Here is a 16,673-nt window from a genome sequence, read left to right on the forward strand (position 1 = left end):
GAGGAGGTCAAAGAAGTAGAGGGCCTGACTGTGTGCGGCTCTGGTTTCACTCTGGGTAAAACAGGGGGCTAATGAGGAATTCTGAGTAGAATAACATGATCTGACCCTCTATGCCAATTATCGGTATACTACCTCTCTGCTCTGAATTCATCCTTCAGTAGTACCTGGCTTTAAAAATGGACTGGTTCGGGAGATGCCCAGGTGGCTCAGTTGTTAAGCATCTGCCTTTGGCTCTGGGCATGATCCTGGGGTCCTGGAATCAAGCCCCACATCAGGCTCCCTGCTCAGCAGGAAGGCCGCTTCTCCCTCTCCCAACTCTCCATGCTTCACAAATAAATAAATACAATCTTTAAAAAAGAAAAAAAAAAAAGGACTGGTTTTTAAGCATATCTTCTTCATACTGTGCACAATACTCCACTCTGTCACAGTCAAATGTACCAGAGGGACACTGCAGGAAGGACACTTTCTGGATCTTGTTGCTATCTTTATTTTTTTCTGGCTCCTGCTGCATGGTGCATATGGGGAGGATATATGGTGCCATATCCTAGCCATATGCCTACAGGTCCAGTCCCTCAGCACCCTGGCAGCCTTGACTGGGCACTGTCTCCCAAGGCGGACCTTATGCACTCCAGGCTGCATGCCTACAACAGCACCCAACTTCCCACACACACAGGCCAATCTGGGCTGACCCATACCTCAGGAAGTTATTTCCTGCTTGCTCATCTACAGCAGACCAGCTCTAGTCCTAGCAACTCAGTCAATTTCCCCATCAGCAGCTTTAGGTTGCACCTATACCTTCTCTAATAAGATCTAATAAACCCCAGACTTGAGTAGGGGGATCCCCTCTCAGATGGCCTTTTTTGGGGGACCATCTGTTAATCATAGAATATCCTATAGACCTTTCCTTACATCTTTATAGGTATTCTCCTATCATAACTTAACAATTCTTTATATTTAACTTTCCTCTTTTAAATTATTCTGTGATCTCTGTTTCCTGAACGGACCCAGACTTACATACTGTTGACACTAGGGAGTGGTCCTAGCAGACAGACAAAGGTAGGTTTTGAGGACTGGTTTAGTCATGCCCTTGAGCTTGAGTGCAGTGCTCACTATCAATGAGAAATAAGAGGTCAGTAATCCACAGTGGGTATTAATATCAGAGTTAACCAAGATACCATTTGTGGCTGACAGAAGTCACTTGCTAACTGGAAAACCAAGCCAACTGGAAAACCAAGCATGTTGCACGTGACCCCAGTGAAAGTAGTGATGAAGGTAAGGACTGTGGTGTGGGGGGATTCTTTGAAGTGCACTAGAACACTTACAGAGGAGCAGAACCAACTAGCGTGAACACTCAGCTCAAGTTTCCCTCTGTGAGCTTCCATAGCAGCCCTAACACAATCTCCTATTTTGGGTAGCCAAAGAGCTGATCTAGCTGAAAATCAAACACAAAATTTAATTTAATGTGTGTAGAAGGATGCATATGGAAATGAAGAAGCCAAAACCTCTTTCTTTTACAGTGAGCATGATATTAAGCTATTCCAGTTGCTAAGCAGACACCGCCAGACAAAAAAATCAGAACAGTCATCTCTTGGGGAGGGGAGAAAGGACAGCCCAGGAAGGGGCAGGAGAGAACTTCCTGGGGTGATGAAGACGCACTAATCTTGACAGAGACACAGCGTACACTGGGATGTGCAACTATCAAAACAGCAAACAGATACTTAAAAATATGGATAATTATACATAAATTTTACATTTAAAAAAGCTGTTGATGACGGGCATGTTAACATATTTAGGGGAATGAGTACTGACATTATTTTTTTTTTAAAGATTTTATTTATTTATTTGACAGAGAGAGAGATCACAAGCAGGCAGAAAGGCAGGCAGAGAGAGAGGAGGAAGCAGGCTCCCTGCTGAGCAGAGAGCCCGATGCGGGGCTCGATCCCAGGACCCTGAGATCATGACCCGAGCCGAAGGCAGTGGCTTAACCCACTGAGCCACCCAGGTGCCCCTGGTATTATTTTGAAATATATTTTTAGAAAAGAATTAATGGATGGACAGAGAAGACCTAGATGGATATGTGTTAAAACCAAGTATGGTAATTGTATTCATGGCAGAATCCAGGTGACAGATAGAGGAATGTACACTAAAAAATTCTTCCAACTTTGTGAAATGTTTCATAATAAAAATGTAGGAAGATATATGATACAGCGTCATGACAGGCCAACACACAGAGGACGCTGTAAGGACACAAGTTAGGGCACTTAACACCTAAGGTTAAATAACACTTAAAATGTAATTTCTCAGTCACACTAGTCACAGTTTAAGTGCTGGAAAGCTAGTGATAGCACAGGACACACAGCAAACAGCACAGAACATTTCCTGTCATCACAGAAAGTTCTACTGGACAACAGTGAGGGGGTTCCCGAGGTCTCGCCTGAAACCTGAAGGAAAAAAAGGAATACAGCCAACGTGAAAAGGGGGAAAAAACCAACATTCCGAACAGAAAGAACATCGCATTTAAATGCCCAGAAGTAAGAGAATTAATGAGGCTTTCAGAGAAACTGAAGTCCTACATCTTGGGTAGCTCTCCTCTCCGTCATGATTTCACTCTGCTGGAGTGGGTCGCTTCAGGCGTTAGGTGAGTCTCATAAAGAACCGGAGGGAGAGGGGAACCATAAGGCATCCACAGTCACCAGAGCCAGGTGACATGAAGGTGATCTGACAGTGGAGTGACTACAAAAACACAGACCAGACTGCTCAGAGAAACAGGAGAAAGAAGACTACATACGGCTTACGGCGACCGTCTGGATGTGGAAGCCAAGTGAAGCAAGAACAGAAGTCCAGGATGCCCACGGCAGCGATGTGGGCACCGAAGGGGGCCTCTGCCATCTTCGTCACCAAAGGCAACGGAAATCCACTACAGCAAAGAGTTGAAAGAAATTCACTTTACCTTGCTATTTGTGCTACTAAACAAAGTAGCTTTTTCAGCTTTCAGTGTTCCTAGTTTCTGTACCATGTTTTATTTCCTTGGGTGGATGGACCAAGGATGGACCCTTCCATACAAGGAAGAAAGGGGGGGGGGCAATGGAGGGAACCTTAACTTGATGGCCTCAAAAACTCAGGGTCCTGTTTGGGGCAATAGCGTAAAGATATCTAACCTATTTAAGACTGTATGGGTAACATTCAGAGAAACTAGTTGGAATTTTCAATGGGTTTAAAATGCGAATATAGGCTCTTGCTCTGAAATTTCACCATGCAAGAAAGATTCAGAAACCAGTTATATTCTGATAGGTCACCTGTAGTCCCACATAATTCCATACCATCCAAAAATATAACCTGCTTTTCATAATGGAGATTATGAAAACCAATGGATTTCATTAAACAAAAGATACTGAATAAACACTATGCATAAAGCTGTGGCCATAACAGAGATGAATAGGGTGGTCTATTCCAAAGAGGCAATTAGGAGAATCCACCAGGCTTTAGCCATTTATGAGAATGCTCTAGAAGCGGGGTTCCCAGGAGTGACCAGAGGAAGACAGGCTGTTTCTGAGCATGATATTGGCATCTCGGCAACACACTGAAGTCTTTACAGAATACATAATATGAAGAATGGGACTGACTTCAAAGTAATCTCAAAAGGAAAATGAAAGTGTAAGTGAAACGAGATCAGCCGTACGTTGATAATTTTTGAAGCTTGGCGACAGTACCCCAAGGTACACCATGTTATTCTCCCTAGTTTGGTATATTTTTAAGATTTTCCCAAATCAAGATTTTTTTATAAAATTTAAATCCCTTCAATTAAGAGAAAACCAGCAGATAAAAATCTCATACATTTTAAAAAAATGTTTTGAAGTAGACCACAGGAACTAGATCAGGACAGCCAACTGAGAACATGAGCCTACCTCCCAAGGTGCTCAAATTCCAGAAATGACAGAAGTCATTAAAGAATAAATTCATAACCTCATAGGAGGAAGGGGGGGATGACTTCCAAAAGAGGAGGGCCATCAGAAAAACAGAAATTTCAGGTTGGTGGGTGGGGTGGGGAACACACACAGAAAGGACTGGATAGGGTTAGTGGGCAAAATCCCATCCAAACACCTCCCTGGGGGAAGCATGCCATGGAGGTGGATGCAGTTCTCTGAGTGCTCCAAACTCCGATACAAGGAAAAGGAAGAGACCCTTGGATTTCCCAGCCTCCAGCCAGGCACTCGGTCTTCTCCCACAATCAGTGTTCACAGATTGGCAATGGGCAATTCTGAAATGTACAAAGATGACAAAATCAATCTTTAAGAAACTAACACCAAATAAGAGAACTAAGGGGAAAAAATTTATGGGACAAATACAAAAAAAAATTCTAAAAATGAATATAACTGACATTCTTACAACTTCAAACAATGTAGCACTCATAAAAACCAGACCTAGTATTTATGCACTTTCTGCTCTTGCAGTGGATAAAAGGTAAGTTCTAAACGCCTTGACAAGCTGCCAGAGGAAAGGAGGAGGAGGACTTTATAAATACAGACAGAGGGGTCAAGTAAGTCTCCCCTGAGAAGGTAATATTTGAGTTAAAAAACAACAGAGCTGGAGGGGGATGTGGGAGGTCGGGATGGTGGCGGCGGGAGGATCCTGAAGGACCAGTACCTCCAGCAACCCAAAAGACGACCTGGCAAAGATCACAAAGCAAGTGCAAAGCAAGCTCATCTTCCAGGAATCAAAAAGAGGCTCCAGCATGTTAGGAAAGATAGAGGATATGGGCAAGGTAGAACACACTGGGCCTTTCAGGCCCTAGTAAGAAACTTCCTTTTTTTTTTTTTTTTTTTTTGGACAGAGATCACAAATAGGCACAGAGGCAGGCAGGCCCAGAGAGGGGGGAGCAGGCTCCCCGCTGAGCAGAGAGCCCGACTCAATTCCAGGCGCTCGATCCCAGGACCCAGAGACCAGGAGACCAGGACCAGAGCCGAAAGCAGAGGCCCAACCCACTGAGCCAGCCAGGCACCCCTACAGTTTATTCTAAGTAAAAAAGAGACATCATTAGAATGGGTTTTATCAAGGAACTCACTATGGGATTTATATTTTAAAAAGATCCCATGAGGCTGTGTGACCACAGGGTGGAAGAGATTCAAAGCAGGCCAAGATGGAAAGAAGGGTGGGGGTGTGAACTGAGCGGAGCAAGTGGCCTAACAGTATTCGCGCCCTGTCTTTATGCTTTAACTATATATACACATATGGTGTAATTCTATATTAACTTTTTCCAGTAAAAATGTATCAACGTGCTACTAATACAGTAAAAATTTAATAAAGCAAACTGAGGAATGTGTTTGCTAACGATGTTCCTGATTGAAAAATCACTTGAAATTAAAAACTCTTAATATTTGTAAACACTATAGACATAACATATTTTACAATTAAGCAGGCAATTAAGTCAGGAAAGACAAGCAAAATAACCTCTTCTCCTTTCAGCAACTGTGAAGCTGGGGAGATTCGGGCCCCGATGTCATTGCCTCCACCCTTTGAACTTTCTCCAAAGCATCTCAATAAAATGGCTTTATCCCCCCAAAAAACAAAACCCTGACTCAAATGTTTTTGTTAAACTACAGTTCAATGGGACAGCATTATAATCAGATACTGCAGAGAATATAGGTGATAAACAATACTTATCCTTTATAAATTCTAAAATATTTATGAATATATTGACCGCATATATGATAGTTTCAAAATAATTCAAGGGTATGGCTAAAATAAGATCAGTCCTGAGTCGGTAACTGTTCAAGTTAGGAGATGGGATGGGGCCTGGGGGTTCATATACCATTCCCTCCTTCTGTAAATGTGTGAAATTTTCCATAATAAAATTATATTAAATCTCCTTAAGGAACTAAGGGTGGGGGTATTAAAAGAGTTAAAGATAGCTCATTTTTATTTTTTAAAGATAATTTCTAATATGAACTATCCATCCATAAACATTTATAGTTCCTAGTATAAAAACAAAAATCTGTGTATTACTCGTGTTGAGAAAAACATGTGTATGGAAACTACGGTAAATTACACTAGAGAATGACTAAGAATCAAGGACGAACGATGAAAGCATTGTATATGAACTCGGGAACAATTCAGCCTATTACAGGGGGTACAAGTAATCACGGGGGCATGTTGATGGGATTCTGTGTACTCTCAAAATTCAGGGGTAGGAAGGGAATGGTGTTCAAAATAGCATGAAGCTTTCAAACATCTCCCTATTACATTTTCTCAAAGGAAACATCAGATCGACGCACTGAATAGAGGAGTCCAGATTGCCTGAAGAAGGAAGAAATTCTGGTATGAGATAAACTATTAGTCAAAATGCTTCCCTTATCTAACTATGAAAATGTCTGACAGGAAAAATGTAGAACAGAAGAAATTAAGAATCTATTATGTGCTAGATACTTTCAGTGTCATAATTTCACTTAATTTTCACAATAACCATAGAAAGCAAACATCTTCCACACTCTTATAACTCAGGAAACTAAGGCTCCAGCCCATCCCGCTGGCACACTCACGGTAACTGCCAAAACAAGACTCAATTCCAAAGCCCAACTTTCTTTTCAGCACAGCCCATGATGTTTCCCCTATAATCCAGGCTAGGTGCTCGAGTTACTAGCCGTGTATGCTTCACTCACTCAATCCATCATTTAATAGAACATTTTAGCAGAATGGTTTGCAACCTCCGAGGTTCATCTGAACCTAAGTCTAGTGGGAGGGAAAAAAGCATTTGCCAAGTTCTTTGAACTGTCAGATCAAGCTATTTCAAGACAGACATTCCTCACTGAGAGTCATCATGGTTTCCTCCTTTCACAATGCTTGGAAGGAACCAGAGCTCAACCCACTGGCTCTCCACCTCCTCACAGCACCCTCAGAGGACCCCTCCTTGGCCACCCATCACAATTACGCATTCCTCCCGCAGATGCGCCAAAACTGTAACCAGGAATCAGAGAAACCATCAACTGCCAGATCAACCTGGAGGTCTACGCCTCCTACATCTACCTGTCCATGTCTTGCTGCTTTGACCCCCAGTGGTGTGGCTTTGAAGAACTTTGCCAAATATTTTCTTCAAAATCTCAAGAGAGGGAACATGCTTGAGAAAGTGAGGAAGCTGCAGACCAACAAGGTGGCCAAATCCCAAATTCTTCAGGATATCAAGAAACCAAACCACGGTAACTGGGAGAGCAGGCTAAATGCAATGGTGGGTGCAAGTGTTACCACTGGAAAAAAGCATCAGTCTGTTACTACTGGAACCCCACCAACTGGTCACTGACAAAAATGACCCCTGTTTGTCACATTCATTGGCATTCATTACTTGAATCAGCAGGTGAAATCCATAAAGAATGAGGACCCCGGAACCCGGTATGGCAGAGTGTATTTCTTTGATAAGCGTATCCTGGGAGATAGGACAATCGGCCATGAATCAGACAGGAATCAGCCACGGGGAGGACTTCTCTGGTCATCAAGGCCAGGTATGCACGCTGGGGTGACTTTTAACTTTTCTCTAAATTGTACCAAAACATGCACTTAAAGGTATTTCATTTGTACTATTCCTTCAAATAAAATTTGGTATGATCCCCAAAAATGTTACATCATACTGTCACCCCAAAAGTTAAATTACTCTTCAAACTAAATTTCTCTCACCTTCTAGGATTAAAAGAGGTATCCAGCATTTCTGTCCCTTCCGAATAAAACTCAGATCTTTATTAAATTACAATTTTATCCAATATAACTTCCATTTAATGTGATAAGTAAATACAACCTCCTCTAAGAAAATTTTCCACGGCCTACCCCAATCATCCAGCAAGAATTATTCCTTCAGGTCACATGTCCATAACAGATTCTGCCACAGTATAAGTGTTGTCGTCCAGGCTCCTTTCTCCCGGCAAGAGACAGTGTGCCTCCTAACTGGGAGCTTCCCCCCACATCCCTCCAAATCCAGCACCCATGCTGCTGCCAGAGCAAATCTTCCAAAATGCACTCGGAATAAAAATTATGCAGTATTTTCACATCACTGGCTAGACTCAGTCTAGATCTAAGAGCAAACAACACCCTCTGTGATCAGATCTCATGTGGGTCCAACCTCATCACCCCTCACTCCTCCACCTCTTACTCTGCACTCCTAGACCATCATGACCTGGTTGTACTTCCCTAAACAGACTATATTCTCGCGCCACATCACTTTGCATTTGCTGTTCCATAAAAAGACCTTCCCCACTCTTGTCCCCCTGGGAAATTTCTACTCCTCCATCAGGATTCTGGCCTCAAATGCTGGTTCCTCTGTGAGACCTCCCCTAACTACGGCAGTGAGAGGGTGGGGAAGCGCCTTCTGGGCTCCTATGACCTCTCCACACTCACAAGCACATGACTTGACTTTGCAACACCACCTCAACATATTGACCTTCACAGTTTGCCAGCCTCTCGCAATCCCTGAATACCCCAATCCAGACCAAAAATGAGTTTGAGATTAGAAATCATCTTTTCTTCTTTGTATCACCCAGTTCAATACTCTGCACGAGGTGGACATTCAATAGTCACTGAACAAATATAACTATCTTCCTTCTTACTTAAAAGTATCACCACCAGTCATCCGAATATCAGAACTGATGTCTGGTTCGTCTGGTTCCTCCAGTGAGGGCTCAACCACCTGAAGGTTTCCCAGGCAGCTGCAGGTCTGAAACAATTCTGTCTGCAGATTATTCAGTACAACCCCTTGTTGACTGGAGTAACTTCAAGTAGGAATCCCTTCAGGCCCCAGAAAGTCTGTTTCTTTTTATAGTAAAATGAACCTTTGGATCGTTTTCTAAACCACTTTTCATGAACCAGTGAATATTCAAAGGAGAACTAAATTTAAAGCCTGTATAAAAGCTTATCCCTAAACAGGTGCCACATGAAACTTCTACTTTTGTCAGTCCTTATATCTACCTCTCTGAATTCTCATAAATTTCTGTTTCACAAGGGTAATTATTTTATATACACTAAGAGTAACATACAACAAAATACAAGTTTACAAAAAAGGATAGAATCCAAGATATATAATAACAATTATCAAATCAAACATACTACCAAAGATTCATAAGACATTAATATATAAAAAGAAAAAATTATTTGTAAGTTGTGGTGGCTGTTATAGTATCTCAACCTTATTCTGAGTCATGGATACTTTTTTATTCCTTTGCCACATGCTAGGAGACAGTGGCAAGAGCTATCTCCTACTTTCTATGAGCTAAAGCAACCAAACATCATACCTAATCAGCATTAAACAGTATGTTTCTCCTTAGATGAGCATGACCACAGATCAACAAAATATATAGGAAGTGTAAGAAAAGAGGTGGAATAGCTAAGTCTTTTTATGAAGTTAGTATACGAGAACCCACCACATTTTGGCAAGCAAGAATAAAGAATTTAAAGAAATGTAAAGTTGAGGAATGCCGGCATGGCTCAGTTGTTTAAGCATCTGCCTTCCACTCAAGTCATGATCCCAGCGTCCTGGGATCGGGTCCTGCATTCTCCCTCTACCTGCCACCCCCCCAGTTTGTGTGTTCACTCTCTCACTCTCTCTTGCATGCGCGCTCTCTCTCTCTCTCTCTGCATATAAGTAAAATCTTTAAAAAATAAAAGAAATGTAGAGTTGAGGGGTTAAGAATATGATGTGGTGAGAGTCATAATCAAGAGTCAAAGAACAAGAATGAAAAAGGCAGGAACTAATGGCCAAAGATACTAAGGCTCAAGCTAAGGCCAGATGACACAGCAGGTAGCAAGCCCAGGGGGTTATTCAGATTGGAGCACTTAGAATGTGAAGGGCAAGAGGGGCTCCTAACTGGCTCAGTAGGTAGAGTGTGCGACTCTTGGTCTTGGGGTTGGCGTTTGAGCCCCATGTTGGGTGTAGAGATTACTAAAAATAAAATCTTTAAGAAAAAAAAAAAAAAAGGAAGATTGTGATGGATGAGGAGAACCCAAACATCATCCTACAAAGGCATATAAGTCAAAAAAGACAAAATACTGTCCATAAAAGATCTGATCTGAATCCAAGATTCAAGCAAGATGAGGTAGAGCATGAAAGAAGTCTCACAGCAGAAATACAGAAAAAGTGGAAATCAGCCACAGAAAGAGCAAAAAGTACATTATCTTAGTTATTCCATAGTCTACCAAAAACGGATGACAAAACCGTTTCAAGAAAAATACACTGAGCTGGAAACCCTAAGTATCTCTTTCTAGTCACTCTGACCCAACAAGTGGCTGAGTCAAACTGAAAGGAAGAAAAGGCTGAGTAGTTGTGTGGTACATCTGAACTAAATGTCTGCACTGAAATCTTCCCGGGTGAACCAGGAAAATAAAACCTATTATAACCAGGTTTGCTCAATTTCAGTGGGCATTGCTTGTCTTTGCTTCAATTAACTGTGAACGCATAAATGTTGTGACAAGATCCCTTGAGTTTCAACACAGAAAAATTTAGAAGAGTCCATGTGGAAAAAAAAACCGCTTAAACAGTCAACTTCACTCATTCATTTAAAAAATATTTATGCACATCCACTTCATGTCAATGCGTTTCAGGTACAGAGATAAGAGCTCTTTCCACAAATCTTATATTCTAGAGCGAACAGACAGGAAAAAAAAGTAAATGAGATAACTCAGACAATGTGAAGTTGTATGAAGTAAATTCAAAAAGGTAAACAGACTATTAACTGAAGAAGAGAGTCATTTTTACACAGTCTGTCAGGAAAGTCCTCTCTGAAATATGACTGTTCATTTGAAGATGTCAGGTGAAACTTTCCAGACTGTGGGGACAGCAAGAATCAGTGAGAAATGAGGTTGGCATTTGGAAGTAAAAGAAGTTGGTGTGGGGGCACCTGGATGGCTCCCCTGGTTAAGCATCCGACTCTCAATTTTGGCTCAGGTCATGATCTTGGGGTTATGAGCCCCGCAAAAGGTTCTACACTAGGCATGGAGCCTGCTTGAGATTCTCTCTCTCCCTCTCTCTGCCCCTCCCCACCCAACCCACACCACCCCTGCTCTCTCCCTCTCTAAAAAATAACACTAATAATAATAAAGAAGTTGGTGCGGTGGGAAGTGGTGGGTGAGAGGAAGACTGAGGTAAGAGGTGTAAGTAGGCAGCAGTCAGAGAGTAAGGCTGCGCAGTTATCAGTGATGAAAAGATAACAGAGATGAGGAAATAGAGACTATCAACTCTTCAAAGTCCTGCTCTCTAGAGAAGCAAAGACACAGTTCAGTAGCTGAAGGGACACATGACATCAAAGGAGTTTAGGATGGAAACCCTACAGCATGCTGGAGTGCTGATGCCAACGATCCCACAGAGAGAAACAAAGTGATGACACAGGAGAGAAATGATAACTATAGGAACAATATTTTCAAGAGATGAGAGAAAATGGAATCCAGGACATAAGTAGAGGTATTGGATTTTGCCAGGAAAAGAGATGCTTTATCTATTTTAATATAAGAAAACTAGCAGACTGGGTATGAATATAGGTACTCAGTGGAAGAAAGAAAAGGAAACTGCCCAGTGGTGGCTTTCATTCTCTGAGGTAGAGAGAGAGGAAAGGGGGTTACATTGGATATTTAAGGAAAGAAGAGGACTGAAATGCTGATTTTCAGGAACAGACATACTAGGGAATTATAGGAATGCTGGCAGTATTGAATGTGCATTTGAAATTGAGATTATGTGCTCACAATGCGACCAGTCAGCAAGGTTATCTGCGTTTTTCTCCATGTGCAACTCTGAGGTATAACAATCAAGTTGGCCAAGTTGGGTTTCATGGATGTTGAATTGTGCCACGCTAGTAAAACAAAAGCATACGGGGTGAGGAAATTAAAGGGTGTTTGCAGTGGCGAGACTACAGGGTGGACCCATAAATCTAAACTGAGGCAAGAGGGGAGAGGACCCGCGTGCTTCACAAAGCAAGTCTTAAATCGCTAGGAGATCTGTGAACTCCTTGACAAAACCATGAGTTCTGTACTACATCTCACCAGAAAGCATTATAGAGTAAGACTCTGATGATTCTCATATTTCAGAACTCCAAATGACACAAACTTATCAGATGTACAAAACAAAAAATTAACCATTTTTTTTAAACCAGCTTTCTAACGACCTTGAAAGAAAAATAAATCTGCAGTTGAAATGTCTTAGTTCGGGGCGCCTGGGTGGCTCAGTTGGTTAAGCAACTGCCTTCCGCTCAGGTCATGAATCTGCAGTCCTGGGATCTAATGCTGGGTCTGGCTCCTTGCTCAGTAGGAAGTCTGCCTCTTCCTCTGACCCTCCCCTTCTCGAGCTCTCCCTCTCTTTCTGCTTTCAAATAAATAAATAAGATCTTTAGAAAGAAAGAAAGAAAGGAAAGAAGGAAGGAAGGAAGGAAGGAAGGAAGGAAGGAAGGAAGGAAGGAAGGAAAAAGAAAGAAAGAAATGTCTTAGTTCTAAAGAGCAGATGACTGGGTTCCCATATTTCTATATAAACAAAGATAGACCACAGGACATTAATCTAAGGAAAACAATGACAAAAGAAATTAATCTTAACCACAATTAGTTCACTTCTGAGAAACAGAACCTGTCCCACAGAATCAAAATTACTGCATTTCAAGCCCTTGTTCAGCAAATGCTAGCTAGTCAAGTGAACTGGAACATTTACACTACTAACTACAGCCTAACACATTAAAAGAACCCCCAAACCTATCTAACCATTTGCTAAAACACTCTGTGTGTATAAATTTCAGAAAGTCATTCATTTTTCCTACTTTTTTTTTCTTTATAAATTTAAATAATGCCAAAAAAATCCCAAAGAAAAAAGAAACTTTAAGTAGGTTAGATGAACATAAAAATGATCAATATCATTTAGACCTAAAGATTTCCATCTATTCTTTACATGTGGCCAAACAAATGGTTTAGTCAGGTCAGTTCAGTGAAATAAAGAAAAACTGGGTCCAGGAAGCATGGTAAGGAAGAAAAAAAAGATAAAAGGAGGTCTGGTTCCCAGGCTGTGCTCCTACTTATAGCACCAAACAGAACAAACCATTAACAAAGAATTAAAATAGCTACGTTATCTGTAACAGGAGAATACTAGATACTACTAAAGTTGTCTTTCTGCTCCAAAAATTCTATTCCTAACCTAGTGCTTTGGACTTATTCCAAGGGACTTTTTGAAAGAGGGTGCTAAAAGATGTAATCTTTCAATTCATAAGACTATTACATAGTCTCTTTGTCTGGATCACAATAAACAGAAAAGCCTGGCGGGGGTGGGGGAGAGACAACCAAAGACGAATATTTTTAAATCAGAAAAAACTAGGCCAACTAAGCTAATTGCTGGGGCAACTCTGTGTTTCACACTTATTATTTTCACACCCTTCTCCTTCATCTCCCTTCCCTCTGAACCTAAGACCTATACCCCCTAGAGGACTGGGAGGTTCCTGAAACCAAACACGACTTATTTTGGAAAACAGAGTTAACAGTTTGTCAATTCAGGTCAAAGGTTCTTTCTTACCTTTATATCCGCATCACCAAGTTTAGTGTCTAGTACATGCAGACACCTAATTTTACTCCTCTATATGACTTATTAGACCAGTGATTCTCACCAGTGATCACTTTTTAGAAATGCGAAATTTCAGGTCCCACCCACACCTACTGAATCAGAAACGCTGTTTTAAAGCGCACTCTGTTTTAAAAAGCCCTCCAGTTAAGATTCTGATACACACTCAAGTTTGAGAACCACTGTATTAAACACACCAGGAAATCACCTCATTACTGCCAGTGGCAAACAAACCAAACAAACAAACAAAAAAAAGCCGATTTTTTTTTTTCTCAGCGGCTACTACAAATGCTGGAGCCCATATCATACTATCAACCAGTTCATTTCTGCCTCCCACCTGCACATAAGATGAACTTAAGAGTCAAATAACTGAGTTTAACTTGTGGTTCTCAAATTTAACAGCTCCATGACTTATAGCTAAAGTTCCCTCATCTGTAAGGTAGAAACAGTATCACATACCTCCATGAATGAGCGGTCACTTATAGAAAGATGCCTGGCACACAGAAGACCTTTAATGAATTTAAGATCTTTCCCTCTCTTCCCTACTACTTGTACCAAGTCCCTGCTACTTCATATAGGCAATACTCCTCAAAAACAGCTCTCTGGCACTCCTCTGAGAACTGTCACCAATGCCTTCTATACAGAAAAACTCTCTAATCAAGTTTTTCTTATGGAAAACACTATAGGAGGGAAATGAAGTACTCAGAGTTCCACAGAACAGCAAGTCCAAAAAAGGTAGTCCAAAAGCTACTAGGAAAAGCAAATCATATAAAAGTGAACTTTCATAACTTTTTTTTAATTTTTTTTTAAGATTATTTATTTATTTATTTGTCAGTGATAGAGGGAGAGAGAGAGAGTGAGCACAGGCAGACAGAGAGGCAGGCAGAGGCAGAGGGAGAAGAAGGCTCCCTGCGGAGCAAGGAGCCTGATGTGGGACTCGATCCCAGGACGCTGGGATCATGACCTGAGCCGAAGGCAGCCGCTTAGCCAACTGAGCCACCCAGGCGTCCCGAACTTTCATAACTTTAAAAAAAAAAAAAAGGCATTAAACAGAACTAGGCAACATTCTCTTAAGTGGTCAAAGTAAATCACTAGCAGTAACTGGACAAAATGTGGCACTTGTGGGGGTGGGTAGCGTTAACATTAGAAAATGCAAGATAACTGGAATACATGACCCATATTAGAGTGGTCTGGGCATTCAAAGTTCAACTCCCTAGACTGTCTAGAGCAACCTAGACAAATTTTGTGTCAAATACTTTGTCCCAATGTTGTCACAATGTATGTTCTGATTTGGGCTTCAAAAATATATGGGGTCACCAAGAGAACACCAATATTAACAATGCCATGAATGAGACCTAAAATGTGGAGCATATTACTTTTTTTTTTTTTAAGTTGAGAATTTCGAGGGGATTTTACCATCAACAATTCCCCACTGTGGTTCCTCACTCCCTCCACATCAAACATTAAACCTCATCCTGAAATGTGTGACCCCCCTTGACTAACGAGCCCTTTTCATAGGAATGAAAGTAGATCAGTGCATGTGATCCGTCATCACACTCGAATATTTCTTGCAGTCACCAGGCTGGGAACATTAATTAGTTCAGGTGGCCCTTTCAGCTTTCATTCCTACGGCTCCGGCTCCCGGGGACACCTGAGATGGGACAGCCCTCTGCTTCTGCTATTCTGTTAGAGGAGCCAGCAACGCAATCTGCGGGACTGCAGCGCAATTCAAGCGTTCCGTACTTTTGCAGGGGGGCCTTTTTCCAGAGAACTCGGAAGAGCAAAGTCAGCCCTAAGTTCAAGGACACCACGCAGCGAGCAGTAAAACCACAGACTTCGCGCCTTGCCCTCCAGGAGCCTGAATTCCAGCATCGGCTCCCTAACGCACCCACCTAACAACTTCTACCCGCGACACCCAGAAACGCGAGGATTACTCAACTTTGAAAAGTCAACACTGCTGACCCTCCACTAAGCGCAGCCGGACGCGCTCCCCCCTCCCCCGGAACTCCGGAGCAAAAGAAGCCTCCCCTTCGCCCACCTTCTCTGCCTCCTCCCACCATCACCCACCCAGGGTCCCCCAGGCGCCTAGCGCGGGTCGCGAGGCTGGGACCCGACGGCTGCTCCGGTCTCCGCGTCCCAGGACACTGCAGGAGTCGCCGCCGGGTACCCCGCGCCCCCCGCACTCCCCCTCGACCCCCTGTGACCCCGCTCCTCCCTCCGAACCCGCCCGTCCCCGCCCGGCGGCGCGCCGGTCCCACCACCTCTTCCCCTAAACGAACCCGGAACCGGGCGCCGGCCCCCGCCCAGGGGCAGGCTGAGGCCCAGCCGGGCCGCGCGGACTCCCCAGCTCCCGCCCGGCCGCCCGGGCCGCCCCGAGACTCGCGCCCGGAGGCAGGCGGGGAAGCTCCAGGGGGCCTGGGCCGGGCGCCCGCTCCCCCAGCCAGGACAGGGCAGGACTCACCTTCGTACTGCAGGTCCACCAGGACCAGCAGGAAGGGGAACACCGAGCCCAGCCGGCTGGTCACCGAGCCGGGGGCCACCATGTCCGAGGGCGCGGGCAGTGAGGAGGAGAGAGGGTGCGGGGCCCACCAGCCCCGCCGGCGCTCAGGCTGCAGCTGCGCCCGCCCGCCGTCGGCTCTCGCTCAGGCCTAAGCAGCAGCTGGCGCCCAGCAGAGGAAGGCAGCGGTGGGCGGGGCCCGGGCGGCGCTACGCCCCGCGCGCCGGCGCCGCCCAATCGCCTTCTTCCCGGCCGCTCTCCTACTGGGTTCGCCGGGGTCGTGGTTCCCGCTGATAGGCTGCGGGGACCGCCGCCCCGCCCCATCTCTGATAGGACAACGTGGAGGCACGAGACGAGGCTGCGTCCGCCGGTCGTGGAGCTGTCAGGGAGCTCCAAACGGCCGCGGCCGGTCGGAGGGAGGCGGCCCCGGCGCCTGTGTGGCGGTTGCCGAGTCCGCATGCGCAGGCGGCGGGTGCCTTTTCGGGTCGCTCCCGGAGCGGTAGGTTAGCTGGGAGGAGGTTTTTCCGGTGCGCTGTTCACAGAGGAAGGTGAAGCCGCCGCCAAGCTCCCTTCTCCCGGGAAGCCCGCGCGCCTGGGGTGCGGGTCTCGGAACGGACGGGTGAG

At 44.0% G+C, this 16,673-nt stretch overlaps 1 protein-coding gene across 1 annotated transcript in view; it reads right to left on the reverse strand.

Annotated features, from left to right (window-relative positions):
- The window catches only part of DNAJC3 (DnaJ heat shock protein family (Hsp40) member C3), a 63,139-nt gene extending 46,893 nt beyond the window's left edge, over nucleotides 1-16,246 (reverse strand). The window contains exon 1 of the mRNA XM_004746132.3: nucleotides 16,014-16,246. Coding sequence (XP_004746189.1) covers nucleotides 16,014-16,095 — 82 coding nt within the window. The 5' untranslated portion in view covers nucleotides 16,096-16,246. The remainder of the gene's footprint in view (nucleotides 1-16,013) is intronic.
- Nucleotides 16,247-16,673: the final 427 nt, after the last annotated feature.

This window comes from Mustela putorius, unplaced genomic scaffold (assembly GCF_011764305.1).
Source record: "Mustela putorius furo isolate JIRA1106 unplaced genomic scaffold, ASM1176430v1.1 tig00003974_pilon_pilon_pilon, whole genome shotgun sequence".
NCBI lineage: Eukaryota > Metazoa > Chordata > Mammalia > Carnivora > Mustelidae > Mustela > Mustela putorius.